The 17,441-nt window shown below is 40.1% G+C and overlaps 1 protein-coding gene across 2 annotated transcripts in view; it reads left to right on the top strand.

Moving 5' to 3' along the window:
- The window catches only part of METTL16 (methyltransferase 16, RNA N6-adenosine), a 62,839-nt gene that overhangs the window by 30,347 nt on the left and 15,051 nt on the right, over positions 1-17,441 (top strand). For both annotated transcript variants that reach the window (XM_059998150.1, XM_059998151.1), the window contains 2 exons: positions 11,609-11,678; positions 12,765-12,854. In XM_059998150.1, coding sequence (XP_059854133.1) covers positions 11,609-11,678; positions 12,765-12,854 — 160 coding nt within the window. The remainder of the gene's footprint in view (positions 1-11,608; positions 11,679-12,764; positions 12,855-17,441) is intronic.

Below are 17,441 nucleotides of genomic sequence, written 5' to 3'. Positions count from 1 at the left end.
TTTCTTCAACGAAAAATGGTGCAGATGCACCTGTTTGCAAGGCAGAAATAGAGACACAGACATAGAGAACAAATGTATGGACACCAAGGGGAGAAGAGAGGGATGGAGTGAATTAGGAGATTAGGATCGACACATATACACTAATATGTATAAAATAGATAACTAATGAGAACCTGCTGTATAGCACAGGGAACTTTACTTAATGCTCTGAGGTGACCTAAATGGGAAGGAAATCCAAAAAAGAGGGGACATATGTATACATATAGCTGATTCACTCCACTGTACAGCAGAAACTAACACAACATTGTAAAGCAACTATACCCCAATTAAAAAAAAAAACACATTAGGGTGTGAGGAAGAAAGAGCCTTAAGTTATACTGAGCATTGAGAAGAGTCTGAGTAAGTAAAGTAAACTTAAAGCAACAGAGCACTGAGACTCATGACAGTAGGTAACCAGGGCCATGTGGCCATTGCAGTATCTGTCAGCTTTTGAGGGAACTGGAGTCATTCAACAAAATAGGGAAGGTTGTTTTCAGGAGCCTATTAATCAGTAAGTTTCTATTATTGCCAAAGTTCCATTTGAACTACAAAAAATGTTTTAAATGAACACCATTCTAAGAGAGAAGAAACTGGTCAATACGTTCCAAGTACGCCTGTACCTGGCTCTATGGCAGCCCACAAATTGAATGAAAGGTGAACGTTTGCTGGGAAGGGTAAATTGCTAGAGCCCATCATGTCTCTGAAGAGTCAACCATTTCAAGGTTGGTGTCACGTATAGGAAAAGTTACCCAGTTACGATTCATACAAAGAAAGGGTTCAGCAGTCTTGTCTGCTCTGTTAGGACTCAGGCAGGTTGAGAGGGAAGATAAAAGGAAGAAAGGAAGAATGAAGTGATTTTCATTGAAAAGAAAATAGAGCAATGTTTTTTGAAAGAGTTTTGCTCACAAATATTGTTTACAATTTCATGTCATACTTTGGTGACTTTCATTTGTATATGTTACCAGTTCATGTCCTGCATATTTTTGTAGTTGACATAATGTTTATACCACTATGCAACTCTCAAATTTTAAAATGCTGTGGAAACTGCATATTTTGAAGCTATGAAAAATAAGCGATTGAAAACAAGTATTTAAACCCCACCATCTGCTTCTTATCCCCCTTCTTGTTCCTGAAGAAATGCAGAAATTAAGCCAAATTTGTAACATTATGGAGTGAAATAAGTTAAATTTGTTGGACTGATCTTAGTGATGGCACTCCAGATGCCTCACCTCCCCGTTATGATTCATGCCTTGCCTAAGTCACGCTCAGCAGCAAGTGCAGTTTTGTATCTTAAGGAATTTTGCAGCTGGGAGGCCCTTGAGAGAGAAAGTTATCCAACCTCTTAGTTGTACAGATTAGAAATTTGGGACCCAGATCTCCTAATTCTGGTCCAGTGCTCTTTCCACCATTCTGTGTAGCCTCTGTAACCCAGACTGCAGTTAGACTTCTAAGTACACAGCCTTTTCTTTTCTACTCCTTTTCTTTTCTTTTTTCTTTTCTTTATTGTTGAGGTATAATTGACATATGACATTATTAGATGGCCTTTCTACTGTTGATGAAGATTTACAAGTGCTTGTCCTAATAGCATTTTCTTTTTTTAGAGACTCACTCACCTAACCTTCTAAATACATTAGCAGACTTTATCAAACCCCTTATGACCTGGATTTTACACTTGTCATTGGTTATTAGGTCTATAGCTGATGCCCTTTATGGCAGTGATTCTGTGATTTTTCCAGGAACCAGATTTACCAAGTTCCAACTTAATACTGGTTTTACTCCCTGTTTTTGCTTTTTCCTTTCCATTCCTTACCCCCTGCCAGATGGTGGAGACTTCTTGGTTCTGGGTAAAATCCACATATCTGGTGATGGATAATAAATTAAACAATCTAGGCCTTTTGAAATGTGATTCTTTGACTTTTTTTTTTTGATGTGGACCATTTTTAAAGTCTTTATTGAATTTATTTCAATATCGCTTCTGTTTTATGTTTTGGTTTTCTGGCCAGGAGGCATGTGGGATCTTAGCTCCCCGACCAGGGGATCGAACCCACACCCGCTGCATTGGAAGGTGAAGTCTTAACCAATGGACTGCCAGGGAAGTCCCTCTTTGACTTATCTTTTAAATTTTTTCTCATTGGTAAAGTGAGATAATAATAGCTACCTCATATCTCATAGGGTAGTCATAGAATTGAATGAATATGTATTTGATGTAATTAAAAATAATAATGAATAGTAAATAGGATCTTTTAAACTCTTGACCATTTTAGGAATCCAGTAGATTTAAATGCTATGGTCTACTGTGTTGAAAGGAAATGTTAAGAGTACTCTGTTATTTTACTTTAATGCAAAGTCCCCCTCCTTTTCTGTTTTTTTCTTAAAACTAGGTGCTAGCATAGTTATGGGGTGCTGTAAGTGATGGTTGCAAGGAACAATTGTAGGGCTTCCCTGGTGGCACAGTGGTTAAGAATCTGCCTGCTAATGCAGGGGACACTGGTTCGAGCCCTGGTCTAGGAAGATCTCACATGTCGCGGAGTAACTAAGCCCGTGCACCACAACCACCGAGCCTGCGCTCTAGAGCCTGCGTGCCACAAATACTGAAGCCTGTATGCCTAGAGCCTGTGCTCTGCAAGCCTGGGCACAGCAATGAAGAGTAGCCCCCGCTCACTGCAACTAGAGAAAGCCCGCGTGAGGCAACAAAGACCCAACATAGCCAAAAATAAAATTAAAAAAAACCAAAAAGGAACAATTGTAAATTTTATAACTGAGCTTTTAGTTAACTTTCCAGCTGAAAGACTGTCCAGTTCTACAACAAACTTTGACTTACCTTTATAAAGGGTAAGCCACTTCATTTTCCTTGTCTGTAAGGTTGGGATAATGCCTTTTATGGTATTAAATGTTAAAAGAACATAGGAGCCATCTCCCACATTGTTAAAAGAACAATATGGGTCAATATAAGCTCAGAATGAATAATGACAATAATGGATTATAACCCACTGAATAAAGTAAGCAAATAAAATACAAAGGGGATAGAGGGAAAGCTCCTCTAGAATGCCAGCTAATAAATGTAGAAGGAATAATAAAATTAGAAAAATGACTATTTTGCAATCATTATAGTAATAATTGATTCATGGAGGAATCAACAATGGAAAGTTGAAGGGGAACAGGATATTTTCATAGTTTCAAAGTATTTCCCCAGTTACAAAGTATTTCAGTTACAAAGGGATATATGGTAACTTTATAGTGGAGAGACTGAGGGATACCACCTTGACCAGGTGATCACCTCCTGATGGGGGTCAGGGGTCACCTAGAAGGACACGTAGCACCTCTGTGCTCTTCATGCTCAAAATGTTTTACCTGAATCTATGAGGAAATTTCAGAGAAACCAACTTGAGGGGTTTTGTAAGACAATTTTTCAAAAATATTAAGGTCGTGAAAGTAAAAAACGACCACAGAACTGTTCCAGATTGAAAGAGACTAAAGAGACTTGACACGTAAATGAAATGCATGATCCTAGATTGGATCTTGCATCAGGGGAGAAAATTGACATGAAGGACGTTATTGGGATAATTGGTGAAATTTGAGTATGGACTGTATTCCAGATAATAGTATCATATGAGTGTTCCATTTTCTCAATTTGATCATTGTTCTGTGGTTATAAAAGAGAATGTTCTTGTTTTTATTTTTTATTTTTTTGTCCTTGTTTTTAAAATGTACATGTCAAAATATTTAACATTAGGGGCATGATGATGTCTGTAGCTAACTCTCAAATGGTTTAGAAAAAAACAGCAAGCAAATGGGGCAAAGTACAGGGAATCTGGGTGAAGAGTGTACTGGAATCATTTGTACTAACCTTGCAATTTCTATACGTTTGAAATAATTTCAAAATAATTTTTCTTGAAACCTGCTGTCTCTAAGGAATTACTAAATGCTGTAATGAGTGGAGTGCTACTTTCATCATTAAAATAGTATAATGGGTTCAAAATCTCTTGGGTAACTGATCTTCCTTTTCATTTTTTTTTTCCTACGTGCGTTTTGATTAGTTGTCACAAGATGCCTGTTGAGAGTAGCTAGGATCTAATGGGTAGGTTTTTTTTTTTTTCTGGCTGCGTCAGGTCTTAGTTGCCTGCGGCACACAGGATCTTCGTTGAGGCCTGCGGGATCTTTCGTTGTGGTGCGTGGGCTTTTATCTAGTTGTGGCGCGTGGGCTCCAGGGCGAGTGGGCTCTGTAGTTTGCGGCACGTGGGCTCTAGTTGAGGCGTGCGAACTCAGTAGTTGTGGCGCACGGGCTTAGTTGCCCCGTGGCATGTGGGATCTTAGTTCCCTGACCAGGGATTGAACCTGTGTCCCCTGCATTGGAAGGCGGATTCTTTACCACTGGACCACGAGGGAAGTCCCTCAGTAGGCATTTTTTTTTTAAAGTGAAGCTAAAACAGTTTTTAACACACGCAATTACTTCTGCTTTTTCTATAAAAAATATAACTTGCAGAAAAGTTGATATATTGATGAGATTCAATCTTAAAAGATAGGGAATTCCCTGGTGGTCCAGTGGTTAGGACTCTGCACTTTCACCATCAAGGGCGTGGGTTCAATCCCTGGTTGGGGAACTACGATCCTGCAAGCCGTGTGGCCAAAAAAAAAAAAAAAGAAAAAAAAACAGAAAAGATTCATGATATACTATTTAGCTTACAGTAAGAGTTAAAAGAAATGAACTCTGCCAAGCCCATGTTAAGTACCAATGACATATTACAAGCCTGAGTTATTTAAATATTTGCTTCCCTTCATTTCCTGAGGAAATTTGTAGCGTCTTTCTTTTGTCTCTGTTCTGGGCCTTTTCTTGGCTTTTGGTGACTCTGATCTAATCTGTTCAGGACATGGATGCAACTGCAGATTATCATACTAAGTGAAGAAGTCAGAGAGAGAAAGACAAATACCATATGGTATCACTTATATGTGGAATCTAAAATATGGCACAAATGAACCTATCTACGAAACAGAAACAGACTCACTGACATAGAGAACAGACTTTTGGTTGCCAGGGGGGAGAGGGGATGATGGAGGGATGAAGTGGGAGTTTGAAGTTAGTAGGTGAAAACTATTACATATAGACTGGATAAACAACAAGGTCCTACTGTATAGTACAGGGAACTATATTCAGTATCCTGGGATAAACCATAATGGAAAAGAATATAAAAAAGAATGTCTGTATGTGTATAACTGAGTCACTTTGCTGTACAGCAGAAATTAACACATTGTAAATCAACTATATTTCAATGAAAAAAATTTTTAAAAAATCTGTTCAGGAATGCTAATTTTAAAAGAAAGGTGTTAATTAACCTATTTTATACTGTTACTTTGTGAGCACTAATTGCTCTTAATTTCTTATCCTTCATCTTGTTCCTAACATACCAAAGGCTTTTAATTCCTGGTTAATGATTTCTCCACTGCCTTCTTAAAGGGAGCATATTCTTTTTCTTCCAAACCTTGTAAAGCCGCCAAATGAAATAGATTATGCTCTGAGTAAATTTACCCAGGTTTGTTTAAAGTAATTTAGGTAGGACAATTATTTATTTCAAATCAGAAAAAGGATTGATTAAACAAAAATAAGGATTCTCATCCGTTGTTGAACCCACAAACAATAAAAACAAATAAAATATTGGTTAATGCACACTACTTCTAAAGCAGTATAATAGTATTTGTCATACTTTTATAATTAATAAGATTTTCATCTGGATTATTTAATGTATTAGGTTGAACCATATAAAATTGCCAGTCCAACTTATAAAAATGGAAAATTTTTGTAGTTTTAACTTAGCATGTGATTTTAGAGGCTCTTAAATTCACTTACAGTTTTTGTCACTTTAAAATTCACCTTCAGGGGCTTCCCTGGTGGCACAGTGGTTGAGAGTCCACCTGCCGATGCAGGGGACATGGGTTCGTGCCCCGGTCCGGGAGGATCCCACATGCTGCGGAGCGGCTGGGCCTGTGAGCCATGGCCGCTGAGCCTGCATGTCCGGAGCCTGTGCTCCGCAAAGGGAGGGGCCGTGGCAGTGAGGGGCCCGCGTACTGCAAAAAAAAAAAAAAAAAATTCACCTTCATAGTAGCTATTTTGCATACAGACAAATACATATTGAATGTATAGCCCCTTAATCTGAAATTTCTCTTTAAAACTAATATGCAGTTAGATGAATTTCAAATGACAGGAGTAATTATGATGCTTGGTGAAAAAAGCAGGATACAGATTATGTATTGCTAGTATAACTAAGCTATGTTATAAAGCAAGAAATATGCAAAACATTACTGTATTGTTAACTATTCTTTATGTATATTTGAAGATATAAGGTATATCATTATTTAGAAATTTATATATTTAAATCAGTTCTATTGAGGTATATAACTTGCATACAGTTACATTCTCCAATTTAAGTGTATGATTTGATGCATTTTGACAAATGTGTACATTACCACCACCACAATCAAGATATAGAACATTTCCATCACTGTAAAAAAGTTCCCTTGGTGGCGCAGTGGTTGAGGGTCCGCCTGCCAATGCTAGCGGACGCGGGTTCGTGTCCCGGTCTGGGGGGATCCCGCATGCTGCAGAGCGGCTGGGCCCACGCATCCGGAGCCTGTGCCCCACACGGGAGAGGCCGCGACGGTGGGAGGCTCGTGTACCGCAAAAAAAAAAAAAAAGTTCCCTTGGGCTTCCCTGGTGGTGCAGTGGTTGAGAGTCTGCCTGCCGATGCAGGGGACGTGGGTTCGTGCCCTGGTCCGGGAGGATCCCACATGCCGCGGAGTGGCTCGGTCCGTGAGCCATGGCCACTGAGCTTGCGCGTCCGGAGCCTGTGCTCTGCAACGGGAGAGGCCACAGCAGTGAGAGGCCCAAGTACTGCAAAAAAAAAAAAAAAGAGTCATGTACCCCAGTGTTCATTGCAGCTCTATTTACAGTATCCAGGACATGGAAGCAACCTAAGTGTCCATCAGCAGGTGAATGGGTAAAGAAGATGTGGCACATATATACAATGGAATGTTACTCAGCCATAAAAAGAAACGAAATGAGTTATTTGTAATGAGGTGGATGGACCTAGAATCTGTCATACAGAGTGAAGTAAGTCAGAAAGAGGAAAAGAAATACCGTATGCTAACACATATATATGGAATCTAAGAAAAAAAAAAAGGTCATGAAGAACCTAGGGGCAAGATGGGAATAAAGACACAGACCTACTAGAGAATGGACTTGAGGATATGGGGAGGGGGAAGGGTAAGCTGTGACAAAGTGAGAGAGTGGCATGGACATACATACACTACCAAACGTAAAATAGATAGCTAGTGGGAAGCAGCCACATAGCACAGGGAGATCAGCTCAGTGCTTTGTGACCACCTAGAGGGGTGGGATAGGGAAGGTGGGAGGGAGGGAGACGCAAGAGGGAAGAGATATGGGAACATATGTATATGTATAACTGATTCACTTTGTTATAAAGCAGAAACTAACACACCATTGTAAAGCAATTATACTCCAATAAAGATGTTAAAAAAAAAAAAAGAATCCGCCTGCCAATTCAGGGGACACGGGTTCAAGCCCTGGCCTGGGAAGATCCCACATGCCGTGGAGCAACTAAACCCACGTGCCACAACTACTGAGCCTGTGCTCTAGAGCCCACGAGCCACAACTGCTGAGCTTGGGTGCCACAGCTACTGAAGCCCACACGCCTAGAGCCCGTGCTCTGCAGCAAGAGAAGCCACCGCAATGAGAAGCCCGTGCACCTCAACAAAGAGTAGCCCCCACTCGCCACAACTAGCGAAAAGCCCGCACGCAGGAACGAAGACCCAATGCAGCCAAAAATAAATAAATATATATTTTTAAATATTGCTTAATTTCTCTTGAGATTTCTTCTTTGACCCATGTGTTATTTAGAAATGTATTGTTTAATATCCAAGTATTTGGGGATTTTCCAGCTCTCTTTCTGTTACTGATTTCAAGTTTAATTCCCTATGGTGTAAGAGCAGATGTTGTATGAGTTTTATTCTTTAAAATTTGTTAAGATGTATTTTACGGCCCAGAACACGGTCTGTCTTGGTGAATATTCCATGTGAGCTTGAGAAGAATGTGTATTCTGCTGTTGTTGGATGAATAGTTAATAGATGTCAATTAGAGCCAGTTGATTGATGGTGCTGTGAGTTCAACTATGTCTTTACTGATTTTCTGCCAGCTGGATCTGTCCATTCTGATAGAGGGTTGTTGAAGTTTCTATCTCTAGTAGAGGATTCATCCATTTCTCCAGCAGCTCTATCAGTTTTTGCTTCATGTAGTTTGATGCTCTGTTGTTAGGTACAAACACGTTAAGGATTGTTAAGTCTTCTTGAAAGATTGTCATCTTTAGCATTGTGTAATTATTCCTGATAACTTGCCTTGGTTTGAAGTCAGCCCTGTCTGAGATAAGTATTTCACTCCACTCTCTTCTTGCTTGGTTTCTTAAGACAAGTTGGATGTAATTCTTATCAATAGGTAAGGTGTATCTTTTTCTAGCTTCTTTGAGGATTTTTTATCTTTTTGATTTTCTGTGTTTTAAAAATCACACGCCTAGGTGTAGTTTTCTGGGCATTTTTTCTGCTTGGTGTTCTCTTAGCTTCCTGGATCTGTGGTTTGTGTCTGACATTAATTTGGGGGAAATTCTCAGTCATTGTTTCAGATTCTTCTGTTCTTTTCTCTTTCTTTTCCTTCCAGATTTCCATTATACATATTTTATACCTTTTGTAGTTGTCCCACATTTCCTGGGTATTGTGTTCTGGTTGTTTTCCTTTTTTTTTAAATCAACATTTTTTAAAAATATATTTATTTATTTGGTTGAGCTGGGTCTTAGTTGAGGCAGGCGGGCTCCTTAGTTGTGGCTCACCGGCTCTTTAGTTGCGGCACTTGGGCTCCTTAGTTGCAGCATGCATGTGGGATCTAGTTCCCTGAACAGGGATTGAATCTGGGCCCCTTGCATTGGCAGGCGGACTCTTAACCACTGTGCCACCAGAGAAGCGCTGGCTTGCATTATTTCTGATGAGAAGTCTGATATTAAATATTTATCTTTATTCTTTTGAACAAAAAGTGTCTCTACCCTCTCCCTGCTTTTAAGATTTTCTTTTTATCTCTAATTTTCTGTAATTTGATTATAAGGTGCCTTAGTATGTTTTTTGTTTTAATTTTTATTTTATATTGGAGTAGAGTTGATTAACAATGTTGTGTTAGTTTCAGGTGTACAGCAACGTGATTCAGTTATACATATATCTATTCTTTTTCAAACTCTTTTCCCATTTAGGTTATTGCAGAGTATTGAGCAGAGTTCCCTTGTGCTATACAGTAGGTCCTTGTTGGCTATCTGTTTTAAATATATAGTATGGTTTTCTTTATGTTTCTTCTGTGTGGAGTTCATTGAACTTCTTGTATATGTGTTTATAGTTTTTATCAGTTTTGGAAAATTTTTGACCTTTTCTTTCAAATATTTTTGTCCTCCTTTTGCCCCTTTTCTGAAACCCCAGTTATGTGTACTGCTTGATATTGTCCCATTGGTCACTGGTGCTGCGTTTTATTTTTTTGGTCTTTTTCTTTTTTTTTTCCCCCCTGTGTGCTTTATTTCAGGTAGTTGTTTTGCTGTGTCTTCAAGTTCACACATCTTTTCTTTTGCAGAGTCTAATATGCTGTTAATCCCATCTGTGAATTTTTTATTTTAGATATTATAATTTTCATGTCTAGAAGTTACATTTGGTTAGTTTTTATATCTTCCCTCTTGCTCTTCATCATGTCCATGTTTTGTTATGGAGCATATTTCTAATAGATGTTTTGATGTCCTCATCTCCTAATTCCATCATCTCTCTTATTTCTTGGTCTGTTTCTAATGATTGATTTTTAAATCCTGGTTGTGAGTCATTTTCCTGCTTTTTTTATTTTTTATTTTATGTATTTATTATTTTTGGCTGCATTGGGTCCTTGTTGCTACGCGCGGGCTTTCTCTAGTTGTGGCGAGCAGGAGCTTCTTTTCGTTGCGGTGCGTAGGCTTCTCATTGCGGTGCGTGGGCTTCTCATTGTGGTGGCTTCTCTTGTTGCAGACCATGGGCTCTAGGCTCACGGGCTTCAGTAGTTGTGGCACATGGGCTTAGTTGCTCTGCGGCACATGGGATCTTCCCAGACCAGGGCTCGAATCCGTGTCCCCTGCATTGGCAGGTGGATTCTTCACCACTGTGCCACCAGGGAAGCCCTTCTGCTTCTTTCAATGTCTGGTAGTTTTTGACTGGATGCTGGACATTGCATATCTTATGTTTGGGGGTGCTGCGTTTCATTCTATTCTTTTAAAGGGTGTTAAACTTTGTTTTGATGCTTACTTCAGTTACTTGTGATCAGTTGGATCCTTTCAAATCTTGCTTTTAAGCTTTATTAGGGTAGATATAGAATAGGCTGTAGCCCCATTACAAAGCAGTATTCTTTCCAGGACTCTACTAGATGCCCCTTTTATTAACAGGGTCTTTCTGCTCTGGCTAGTAGATCCACAAACTAGTCCCAGATGTCTGAAATCCAGGAATTGTTCAGCTTACTGCTTTCTGAGAGTTCTTTCCCTAGCCTCCACCCCACACATGTAGATCATTCTGCAGAATATTCCAGTGACCTCCTCTGCAGATGCCCAGAATTCTCTCCGTATGCGGCTCCTTCCTCTTATATTTTGCTCTTCAGGTTCTTACTGCCTCAGCCTCTCTGAACTCCAGTCTCTTGTCTCATCAATTCAGCAAGATTATTGGGTTCTGTTTTAGTTTCCTTTCCCTGCTTTGCAGCTTGGGGATTTCCTTTAGGCAGTAAGCTCTGGCAGTTATAGGGCTCACCTTGTTTTTCTCTCTGAGATCGTAGGTGTTCACTGCAGTTGTCCAGTGTCTGAAAAATTGTTTCATATATTTTGTCCAGTTTCCTAGTTTATGGTGGAAGGGCAATTTCCTTACTAGTTAATCCTTCATATGCTGAAGCAGAAGTCCTGTATAAATTTTATACTTTGCAAACTTTTTAGGATAATCAGAAGAAATAAAGTCTGTCCTTTTACCTTTTAACCAGTTCACTCCATCTTCATACTCCCTCTTCTGGATTTGTATTTGCTATAGAAGAAATTGATTTCATGTTCTGTTGAAACTTTAATGCAATATATATTCTTAAGTTATTTGCAAGTGAGTGCATCTCAAAATACAGGTTCATGCTAGATTTTACAATTTCTCTTAATATGGTGGGGGAGGTGTGTATGCATGTTTTTTCTGTTGTTTATTAACTAATTTCTGTCCCAAAGCTAAATGATCTTCATTCTGAGCATTGCAGGTGAGACCTCTCTCTCTTACTCTCTTTCCACATACATACAGCCCTAAAATCATTGGAGAGGCTAAGTGGCTTTTTGTTTAAGTTGCTTTGGGCTATTGATACAATTCTTGTTATTGTCACTTGTAACTTAACTCAATATTTGTTTGCTACTCTTATCTTTTTCACTTGAGTAATGCTAATGTAAAAATGTGTAACCACATAAACCAGTGTTTGACTTGCCTGATTTCCCGCCCCCTACAGGTGGTATAGCTGTATGCTGGGAAAGAAATGCAGCCTGGCTCCTCTGAAGGAAGAACTTCGAATACAAGGGGTAAGGCTTTGTCTTTACTATTCTGGTGTATCCACTTTTGATGGTACTTGGAGTATAGATAGAACTTTCCTTTACATCTAGAAGCTCTAAATGTGTTTTTTGTTTGTTTTATTTTTGCTTGTTTATTTTTTAATGTTGTAATTTTGGGGCTAAAGGGAACTGTTTATAAATTATTAAAATAAGGCTGCCTTTGACCAATAAGAAAAGATGGAGAAAACAGGATGAGTAGAATGTCAGAGAGAAACCAGACATCAAAAAACCTGGTGTCTGCCTACCACTGACCCCACATCTGACTCCATTATAACTGCAGAAACTGAAGCTAAGGGGCTTGTTCCAGGTCACACGTCTAGTTCACACGTCTAGTTATCAACGAACAGCTGAAACCAGAACAATTTCCAGTCCGGTGTGCGATCTTCATCCCACTATGGTGTGACCCACACAAGTTCAGCCCCTTGCTTTTGTTTTGAAAAGCAGGTGACAAATACATACTTCCCCAACTCCCCTCCCAGTTTATGGTGTTTGGGCGTGAATAGGCAGGAGCAGGATGACTTTTCAGAGAAGGGGGTCAGATGTGAGTTCAGCGGTAGAACCAAGTTTCTGATTTCAGTTTTCTTTCTGACATTCTACTCATCCTATTTTCCCCACAACACCTTTTCTTTGTTAAAATTGTAACAGCTAGAAAGTAGTTCTGTTTTCTTTCCTAAAATCTGGTAGACAAAAGGGAGACTACATAGCTGTGTCTAGCTAGGCCTTAGAGGCTCTCTTTCCTAAACAAAAGAAAACAAAAGAACATTTGAATCATTTTACCAGTGGTTCTCTGAAGGGCTGTGTTTTGAGTGTTTCATATATTGGACCTTCAGGCCAGAACTATAAATTCTCTTGTGTTTTATGGCAGGAAGAAAGCCCACAACTTTGTCGAGAGGTAATTTATTCATTGATTATTAGGCAGCTGTGCATAACTGTTTGGGGATGGTAGTGTTTGTTAACTGATAAAAAGGACGACCAACATATAATTTAACATGAGGCAGGAGCCAGAAACATAGTAGAATTACTAGAATGATGAGATGCTGTGTTTGCTGGTTTCAGGTTCCTAAAGTCACCTACACTGAATTCTGCCAAGGTCGGACAATGAGGTGGGCTTTGGCTTGGAGTTTTTATGATGATGTAACAGTACCAGTAAGTAGAGACCTTCCTTTAGCTTCTCTGAATTCCAGCACATGGTGGGTTTTAGTAGGTCATAAATGAACTAAATCTGTACTGTCCTGTTTTCCTGAAGTTTGCCCCAAATGCTTATGTCAGAATGGAAAGTGGAGGGGCTGCAATGGGGAAATGAGGAGATGTTGGTCAAAGGTTATACTTCCAGTTGTAAGATGAATAAGTTCTTAGGATCTAATGTACGGCATGGTGACTATAGTTAACAATACTGTATTATATACCTTAAAGTTGCTAACAGAATAGATCTTGCATTCTCACCACAAAAAAAGAAGTAATTATGTGAGGTGATTGAGGTGTTAACTAACCTTATTTGGTAGTCATTTCACAATATTTGTGCAACAAATCATCACAGTTGTACACCTTAAACTTACACAATGATATATGCCATTTGTACCTCAATGAAGCTGGAGAAAAAAAAAAAAAGAATGGAAAGTGGTTGTAAACCAGGCATAGTCCTGGAAACCTGACTGTGGTGACCGTGGAACCTTTCTCTGTGAGTTTGTGCACCTCATTGATTCTTACTCAGCAGACATAAATGAGTTGGAAATGCATCTTTTAGGAATTAAAAAATTCAGGTACAAAAACTTTGTGGGTATGATTATTTTGTTAGATATTCCTCAAGCACTGAAATTGAAGTCTGTTTATTTTCTATTAACACTGCTGTTTTCCTAGAGTAGCTATCCCCTGGGGTTCCTGGTGGATGTAGAAATTACCATGTGGGTTTGCAGGCTTTTGGTGTGTAAAACTTAGAGATCATTCCAATGAAGGGTTCTGTCTCGGCTTTAAGGTTAGCCCTGGAATACTAATGAGTTTTGAAGCTGGGTGATAGTTCATTACCCTATTTTGTCTACTTTGCATGTGCTTGAGCTTGAACATTCTTCCGTAATAGAACGTTTTAAAATATGATTTGTTCCACAAAATTCTCTTTGCCCTCTGTGTTGCTATATGCAAAAGAAAAACGGTTCTGAACTAGTTAGACCGAACAATTTTTCTGGGCCGTGCTAAGAGGTGGTAATAGAATAGCATCTGTTTGTTCTCACATTTCCCTTGGAAGAATGATTGACTTACTGTTGCCTGGAGCTGTCCGCCTTAATGTTCATGCACACGTTGCTCAGCGTGGGCTGCTTCTTCCCACAGTGTTTACGGAGGCCTAGTACCTGGTCCTTGCCGCCTCTAATCCCCTGTCCACACCACAGGCTTGTTCTGGGTGCGCCTCTCCCAAGGTCTTGGCCACGCTTGGTCTCCAGAGCCTCTCTTAAATGTTGCTGTGTCTATGAGGCTCTTTCCTTCTCCCATAGGGCAGAGGAGTAGAGACATGTGCAGAAGTACAAGGGGATGATTTGCAGATGTTTCTGAATACATGAGCTCAGATTTGAAACAGCCTTTCCTTCCTGTGCTCTGCAGCTAGGTGTGCTGCTGGATTGAAATAAGTTTCCCAGTCAAGTCTGATTGGCCTGCCTGATGGAAGCCTAGACTTGCCTCTGTGCCATGCAGTAGGGTATCTAGAGGTTTGTGTTTGAAATTCTCACTGGTTAAAAAAGATGATTCTGCTTTTTTTTTTTTTTTTTTGGTTCTGCTTTTTTGACCTCCCTGAGGGATTATCCTTTCTGTTGTCTTCTAGAACACTAGGGCTTTCCCACCAAATGGTTAAAATCATTAGTAATGTCCTAGCTTATCCCTGTGCAGACACTAACAGCTGCAGGAAAATGGAACTGCACCTGTTTCCAAATGCTTCCTGTTTAACCTGCTTTCTGCACTTGTTGGTACCACAGGCAGAAGAGCTGATAATGAGCTCTGGCACTCTTCAGGCCATCTCAGGGACCAGCGTCACCCTTGCCCTCTTGGATTAGTAGCTATTTCAGATCAGAGTATCAAAGAGTACTGTGTTTCTGTGTAGCAAAATCAGCTTACTTTATTTGCTCCCTCCCTCCCTGTCTTTTAGGCCGTCCTTGAGCCCTGTTCATAGTTTCAGCCATCAAAGGATGCCCCTTGCTAAGGGCTTCAGGTTTCTCCCATGCCAGAGTACTCATCCCTCCCCACCACTACCCCCAACCCAAAGTTGTTAATAATGCACTCCCAAGTGTTCCATTAGGTACACTCAAACTGCTGCAGGGGAAATGGCAATTTCTGATTTGTGGTAACCCAGCAACAGTTTCTTAGCACTGGTGCCCTTGATCAGCATCTGCTTTCCCAGGGGTAGTCCCAAGGCACTCGGGACGTTTTTAGTGGACTGTCCTCTTGGTTCACCTTCCCTCTACCTGGACCTCTCGAGAGCCACTCCTTGCTTTCTGAAATGGTCACCTCATTTCCTCCCCTTGCTCCTGCCGGTGGTGGGGAGGGAGGAGGATATGCTGCTTTAGGTGAGGAGAGGAAGCCAAGGACTAGAGCTAGTTAAGCAGAAGTATTGACCTACTTCCGCATCCCACCCCCACTCCCGCCTTTTTAGGGTAAATGTGCAAGTTACTATGGCAACTTCTGTTTTCACTTATCTCGGGCCTACTGACTCATTTCTGTTGGTGCTGAATGCTGAAAAATTCCAATTCACTTCTGATTCAGGTGCCCACACTAAGCCCATTGCTCTTGTCTGGATTTATTTTAACAGCAAAAAGACGAGTCCTAGTGTTGATAGAACTTTGTACATTCATTTTTGACTGATGACAAATATAAGGAAACATATTGTAAGGACGGTTCTTTACAGAATTTTAACAAGCCACTTATAATGCCTCTTTGTCCGAGCTTCTCCTCTAATTGCTCAAGGCATTATTTTAGGTTTGCTTTGCTTTGCTTTCAGAAGTTTGACACTTGTTAAAAGAAAAAGAGAAAATAATGTAGCCATAGTAAATTGTGCACTCTTGGTCTGAGCATTGCCCAGGAACTCTGGTTTTAAAAAATGACCTCCCTGGGTTCAAGACATTTCCTTTGAGCCTGGGTCTTTCCTGTCTAGGGAGTAATAACTAGAGGACTTTTTGGAGAACAAATGGAGGGAAGGGGTCAAATTAATTATGTAACCTTGTTAGTGTCAGAGTGGGGGTCCTCTGATAGTGCTCCACTTACTATTCCACAGGTTCTCAAACTAATTCTAGGTAGAGGAGGGATTCCGTGTTGGTGCCCAGGGGATGACAGTTGGGGGCAGATGTAAGGCTCGTACTTCAGGTCTGTCTCTCATTTTAACCAGAGCTGATCTGCTTTTGTCAGTATTATGTATTAATTTTATTTATTGAAAGGATTCTGCTTTTAAGACATGGTTAGAAAACCAGTACTCTACCAGACTGTATATTATGCTGTAAAACAGATGTGATGGTTAGGGAGCTGAGCTCTTGAACAAAACCAAAGCTAAGGCTCCTCCTCTTAATTACTTTTCTTATTAAGTGTGATGTTCATTGTGATAATACCGAAGAAATAAGATACCATTTTCTGTACCTTATGATGATCAGTTTTATGGGAGAGAAGAACATGTGAAGTATTGATACAAAATTTTATATATGAGTAAGTAATGAAATGAATGCTAGGGACCAGAATGGTGTGGAATTAGGGAGTTCAGAAAAGGAAATGGTTCAGGCTGGGCTAGTGTGAGAGGACTTCACGGAGGAGGAATTGTCAGTGTCTGACTCATAGTTGGTGCTTGGTAAGTATTTGTTGAATGTTAAAAGGAATGATGTAGGACTTCTACTAAGGAGCAGCATTGCAAGCAGGACGTTAATAGGTATAGTAGATTTAAAGCAGTGGATATAGTGCTTCAAATTGTGATGTGAATGCTTCACACGCATTATGTCATTTTATTTAAACCTGACAAGTCGAATACGTGGTGGTATCCCCACTTCCTAGATGAGGAAATTGGAGGCTCTGAAAAGTCAGGTTGGAGCCCAGATTAGTCTGATTTCACAGCCTAAGCTCCTACTCACTGTACTGCCAGAGGACTGCCTTTTATTCCAGCCTAGCCATGTATTAACCTACTTAGGCAACCCTTCATCACCTTGCTTATAGGCCATCCCAACAGCCTTCCATGTAACAGTCACTTGGATTCATCCTAAACTCACCATTCAAAGAATGTATAGCTCCTCAGTGGCTCCTTGGGCCTCCCAAATCTGTCTTTGACTTTCCCTTCCATCCTAATTGCTCCCTGTTTTCCTGACTGTACTGTCTTCTACGATATTAGAAGTTCCACAGTCTTTTCACGATGCCAGAGTCATAACTGACTTTGTACAGCCTTTGCTCACAGCCCTTTCTCTGATCCTTCCTGTGAACTTCCCTCCACTGCAGCCCAGCTCAATTCCAGCTTCTGCATAAAGCCTTCTTAACCATGCAGCCCATAGAAATCTCTCTGGACTTATCTCTTTCAGTCATTTGTATTCTGCATGAACTTCCTTGTGACCTAGTAGTTTGTATTGGTATTCTGTTTAACTGTGGCATGGTGGATAACACCAAAACTATTGCATAGTGTATAGAAAAAGCCTTTTGTGTGCTGGGCCCTGTCTAGCTTTATGTTGAGCAGGTTACTTTTCTAAGTTTCAGTTTCCTCATCTATAAGATGGGGGTAATAATAGTACC

This window comes from Delphinus delphis, chromosome 19, assembly GCF_949987515.2.
Source record: "Delphinus delphis chromosome 19, mDelDel1.2, whole genome shotgun sequence".
Classification (NCBI taxonomy): domain Eukaryota; kingdom Metazoa; phylum Chordata; class Mammalia; order Artiodactyla; family Delphinidae; genus Delphinus; species Delphinus delphis.
Note: the sequence above shows the minus strand (reverse complement) of the source record. Positions and strands in the feature narration are given on the sequence as shown.